The sequence below is a fragment of the Phascolarctos cinereus genome, unplaced genomic scaffold (genome assembly GCF_003287225.1).
Source record: "Phascolarctos cinereus isolate Bilbo 61053 unplaced genomic scaffold, phaCin_HiC Scaffold_95;HRSCAF=634, whole genome shotgun sequence".
In the NCBI taxonomy this organism is placed as follows: Eukaryota; Metazoa; Chordata; class Mammalia; order Diprotodontia; family Phascolarctidae; genus Phascolarctos; species Phascolarctos cinereus.
Genome location: NW_027556357.1, coordinates 49,064 through 55,063, shown reverse-complemented (window position 1 = coordinate 55,063; position 6,000 = coordinate 49,064). Strand labels below are relative to the sequence as shown.

General features: G+C 38.5%; 1 protein-coding gene across 1 annotated transcript in view; it reads left to right on the top strand.

The window, feature by feature from the left end:
• Positions 1 to 467: 467 nt before the first annotated feature.
• Positions 468 to 6,000, top strand: part of LOC110204082 (vomeronasal type-2 receptor 26-like) — a 44,321-nt gene continuing 38,788 nt past the window's right edge. Inside the window, 1 exon segment of the mRNA XM_020980426.2 lies at positions 468 to 758. Within this exon segment, the coding sequence (XP_020836085.1) occupies positions 504 to 758 (255 nt within the window). The 5' untranslated portion in view covers positions 468 to 503.

Here is a 6,000-nt window from a genome sequence, read left to right as displayed (position 1 = left end):
GGATTATTCTTAGTTTTTTGAACTTTCCAGGATCACTTGATTTATCTCTTACAGGAAGCTATTATATTCATTATAAGAAATGTTAGAGTACAGATCCCTTGTAAGGACATGTTAGATTAGATGACTTCTGAGTTGTTTTCAAAATCTCAGACTCTATAATTCTGAAATGGTAAGTGTTCATTATATCTTTCTTAAATGCATGAATGAATTAGTGAGTGAGTGATTGCATGAATGAATGAGTGAGTGCCTCTGCCAGGCAGAGACAAACTAGGAACCCAAATGGAATACTCTTAAATATTCCAATCACAAGAAGGAAACAGCATATGAACAAAGGAGGCCATTATTAGTATAACCAAAATCGGCTACAGTCCTTAGGTTTAACCCTCACATGGCTTGAACATCCTCCTTCCTTAAGCACATTCTTTTTACAGACTTTGTAAATGGTTTCTGATTATCTCCATCTGAGGTGGCTGTATAAAAATTACCAACACGCCCTGACCCTAATGTTTGCTGTAGAGGAGATCAACAGGAACCCTAACCTGTTGCCCAAGCTTACCCTGGGATTCCACCTCTACAACACCTACCACAGTGATGAAAGGACCTTGGAGAGCTCCCCGTGGTGCCTGTTAGGGCAGGGCAAGCTCATCCCTAACTACAGTTGCTGGGGGCAGCACAAGTCTGTGGCTCTTACTGGAGGAGCCACATCAGCTCTGTCTGTCCAGATGGAGACCCTGCTGGAGCTCTACAATTATCCACAGGTGGGTGATATTGACCCTGTTCTTTCCGAGGCTTTATCAGATCCTAGGAGGCAGTGGGATCAGGAGGCCCAAGGTAAAAAATCTACCTCCTCTACATAGTGGCTATGTGACCTTGGCTGAGCCCCTTAATCTCTCAGTACTCTAAAGCTACTCTCAGAGACAATACATTTCAAAGAAGGTAAAAACTTGGACTGGGAGAAGTTGCATCTTGCCCAGAAATTCCTACCACAATGACATCACCAGTATAATTTTGAAAACTTACTCATGGGAGAGAGTGGGCCTGCCCTTGAGCACTGCACCCCCTTTATTATCAAAGACACAGTCAATGTCATCTGACTTCTATCACTGAAGTAATCCTAGCGATTTTGCAGGTCTAATTTCCCACTAACCAGAGAAAGTGAGCATCAGGGGGATGAAACAGCTTCCCCAAAGTCTCAAGTAAAATTGATGGGTGGGCTGAGACTATAACCCATATGTGTGTCATACTTGTTCATTGCTTTAAGCACTACATCATATTATCGGTGTTTCATCCTTATGTGATATATTGTCTATGAATATTATTATCAGTTTTCTTTGCCCAAAAGATTCTTTTTTCAATGGAAGGAATAGTGAGCATTGATATGGAAAGTGCAGGTTCTAGGTAAGAATGATTACAGTGTCTTTTAATTGTTGGAGAGGGGAAAGGAAGGGCACCTTAATCAGATGACCTACTCACAAAAAAAAGGAGCTTACCAATACAAATTTCCACTCTCCCTCACACTATGAAATGCATGACAATATGAATGTCTGAAGTCACAGAGGTGGTTATGCTTCTCAAAGTCTACTTTGGCTTTCACTTCAAAGACCAATCACTGTACCATTGCCTCTAGGCTATTGTGAAAGACTGTGATTGACCCTTAACTCTCACAGCAAAATTAAAGTTTTTCTGTTCATACTCTCTAATGATTCTCTGACCTTTGCTATTATCAGCTGGGGAATATGTATTCTTATCATTTGATTAATTTTTTTCCTATTTGAGCAATTCCTGCAATTAGTGATCACATTATCATAAGCCTGTCATCCAATCGGTTTGGGAAGTCTACAGCTAGTGGGCTGGATTAATTTTGATTGCAAAACCTGTGCCACATTCACAGTGCTCCCCTTGACTATGGCCCCTCCAGTTCTGACTTCTGTAAGCTGACCTTCATTTGCCATCCTTCAGGGCTGGCACTCAGGGTTGCTATTTTAATGAATACCTGCTGAGTTCTCTCTAAATAAGAGCTGTTTGTCTCTCATATCTACTGGGTTTCATATTGTCCATAGGTGTGCACACATTGCATGTACCAATAGCAAGTGGAAATATCTTCACAAAAGTTTTTGTACATTTTTTTTTTGTTTAGGCCACAGAATGAGATCCCCACCTGCCATGGTAATTAGGCCAGGGTCAGGTTAGGGCAGGGGTGGGGAACCTGAAGCCTTCAGGCCACATGTGACCTTCCAGATCATTTTGGATTCAGTCAAAAGGCTATCCTTAAGTATTTAGAAGCCCACATGAGGCCTCAAGGCCTCAGGTTACCTATCCCAGGGTCAGGTGAAGCAGACAATTTCTAGGCAACCTTTTCTGCCCCCTTCCTCTGCAGTCTTTCCAAAAGGCTGCTCAGACACCCAAGCGACTGCTGAATTGGACCCTCCCTTTGGTCCACTCAGATGACCACACTATGCCCCGGGCCACTTGTGGACATGGTTGTACCTTCTCCTTCCATTGTATCCACAACTATTGCTTCATCACTTGCCTGTCAGCACAGGATTTGGAGGTAGGCAAAAATGATAAAAATGGTATGAATTATATTTTGTGCTTAAATCGGATATATGTGAGACAGTTATTTGAAGTAATCAGCCTCATTTTTTTCCCCAGTCATCAGACATGACAAAAATCAAGATGATTGGTGACATCTGTCAATGCAGTGGATGACTGGTGTCTTTGATGGTTAATCAAGCTGTGAGCCGTCATGGCCCATTGGAACAAATTGTTTCCATCCACCCATTCCACTAGGGGCAATCTTCACATGTGTTGGCTGGACATCCCTGTAACTTATTGAAGGGTTTCAGACAACCTCAGTTACTCTCATCTGGTTTAGATCATCTGTAGAAATGGTTTACCAACGTGTGGCCACTGGGCATGCTGCAGTTTCTCGGAGCCAAAGGTGAAAGTTAGGTGAAACAGGCAGACACCAAAGTTGGAAAGCAGCCATGAAAAGGGTTCAGCAGCCCTCACAGCAGAGGTGCTAGTCTTCCCTGAATACACCCTAAACCCCTTCCTTTAAATACTGCTTTGGCTGTATCCCATAAATTTTAGTTTTCTGTTTCATTGCTGTCATTCCCTTTAATGCAATTAATAATTGTATCTATGGTTTATTCTTTGACTCACTTACTCTTTAGGATTAGATTCCTTTCCAATTCAATTTAGTATATCTTTTCACTGTGCTTTATTGAATGTAATTTTTATTGCATTATGATCTGAAAGGGATCTATTGAATATTTATGCTTTTCTCCATTTGGTTATGAAGTTTTTATTCTTTAATACATGGCCAATTTTTGTGTAGGTGCCATGTAATACTGAGAAAAAGTTTTATGCCTTTCTATCCCCATTCCATTTTCTCCAGACATTTGTCATATAAAACATTTCTCAAATTCTATTCACCTCCTTAAATTCTTTTTTGTTTAGTTTCTGGTTAGATTTATCTAGTTCTGAGAGCAAAAAGTTGAGGAATCAGTAGTATAGTTTTATTGGCTATTTCCTCCTATAACTCACTTAACTTCTCCTTTAAGAATCTGGATGCTATACCACTTGTATATATGTTCAGTATTCACATTACTCATTGTCTATGGTACCTTTGTGGAAGCTGTAGTTTCCTTCCTTATCTCTTTTAATTAGATCTATTTTGCCTTTTGCTTTGTCTGAGATCAGGATTGCTATCCCTGCTGTTTTTACGTCAGCTGAGGTATATTAGATCCTGCTCCAGCACCTTATCTTTATTCTGTGTGTGCCTCTTTGCATCAAAGGTGTTTTCTGTGAACGACTTATTGTAGGATTCTGTTTTTTAATCCACTCTGTGATCTGCTTCCGTTTTATGGGAGAGTTCATCCCATTCACAATCACAGTTACAATTACTAACTGTGCATTTCTCTCCTTTCTATTTTTTCCTCCTGTTTATGCTTCTCTCTCCTGTCACCTTTTCCCTCCTTGGCAATGCTTTTCTTCCGAATACAGCCTCCCCCAATCTACCCTCCGTTCTGCCAGTTCCTTCTGCCTCTACTTACCCCATCCCATCCTAATTCCCAGCAGGGCAAGATAGATTTCTATCTCCAACTGACTGTCCCAGTTATTCCCTCTTTGAACCAATTGTAACGAGAGTAGGGCTCAAATGATGTCTCCTCCACATTCCTATCTTCCCCTCCACTGTAATAAGGTTTTTGCACCTTTTCATATGAGATAATTTACCACATTCTATCTTCCCCTTTCCTCTTCTTCCAGTGTAATCTTTCTCACTCCTTAATTTTATTTTTTTCTATATAATCCCATTAAAGTAATCTCACACTCATACCCTCTGTGTACACAACTTCTAATTGTCCTTATAGTGATAAAGTTTTTAAGAGTTACAAATCTTATTAAATCTCATATATTCGATTGTTTCTTTTTTTCACCTTTTCTGTTTCTCTTGGTTCTTGTATTTGAAAATGAATTTTTAAAATTTGGTTCTGGTCTTTTAATTAGGACCACTTGAAAGTCACCTATTTTGTTATATATCCACTTTTTTTTCCTCCTGAAAAATTATATGCAGTTTTTTCTGGGTAGGTGATTCTTGGTTGTAATCCTAACTTCTTTGCTCTTTGAAATATTACATTCCAAGCCCTTTGGTTCTCTAATGGAGAAGCTGCTAAATTCTCTGTAATCCTGACTCTGCTTCCAAGATATTCTTTTTTAAGATTTAAAATTTTTAAAATTTTTATTTTTAATATATGGAATGAAATAAGCATTTTTATAACATTGTACAAAAAAGGTGATTACATATGAAACTGCAAATCTACTATGCTCAAATTGCTATTTCTTTCGCATATACAACAGAATTATCTTCTAAATTTCTTTTTTTCTTTTCTCCCTCACCCCTGTCCCAGAGATGGCTACCACTAGGCACAAAGATGTACATATATATATGTAAAATTATTCTACATATATTTTCTCTTCATGCAGATAGCACCTTTCTTCATATGTCCTTTAAGTCAATCTGGGTATATATTATATTCAAAAAAAGCTCATTTGCTCAAAGTCTTTGTTAAAACAATATTGTTGTTAATGTATACAACGTTATTTTGGTTCTACTCATTTTGGTCTTCATTATTTCATTGAAATCCTTACATGTTTTTCTAAAAATCATTGAGTTCATGATTTCTTATACCACAGTAGTATTCCATCAAAATGATATAGCATAACTTGTTTAGCCATTCCCCAATTGCTGAGTATCCCTGCAAGTCCCAATTCTTTGCCACTACCAGTTAACTTGAGTTCTCTTTGTTTGATGCAAAAACCTAATTTTTCAAGTTCAGTAAGTGTCAAACACATTGTGAATCAATTTTGGGGGGTTAGGAACTTTTGAACTGAATGTGAAATTGAACCCTTCCCCAGTTACTCATGACTTTCTTAATAAGCTGGCTTAATATTTTGTGTTTAGGCATATGAGATCTGAACATGAATGCATAAGCTACCACTTTCAGAATCATAGTGATGATATTTATATTCATCTCACATCTTCATGTACAGACTTTTCTAAATGTCTTATTAAGGAAAAATCAGTGTTCCACTGTCAATGACAAAAACTGCCAGCCTGGACAACTCTGAGTGCAACATGTTGTTTTTCATACATTTTATTCATGACTGACTCTTCATGACCTTATTTTGGGTTTTCTTGCTAAAGATACTAGAGTGGTTTCCCATTTCCTTCTCCAGCTCAGTTTACAGATGAGGAAACTATGTCCAACAAGGTTAAATGACTTGCCCAGGATCACACAGCTAGTAAGTGTTTGAGACTGGATTTGAACTAAGGTCTTCCAGACTCTTGACCTGACATTCTACCCACTGTGCCACCTAGCTGTCCTAGTTCAACATTTAAACACTGCAAATTCACTTTGATATCAACCATGCTCTTTGTCTCATGAACATACACACACACATGCAAACACAAACACACGTGCACATGGTGTTCAA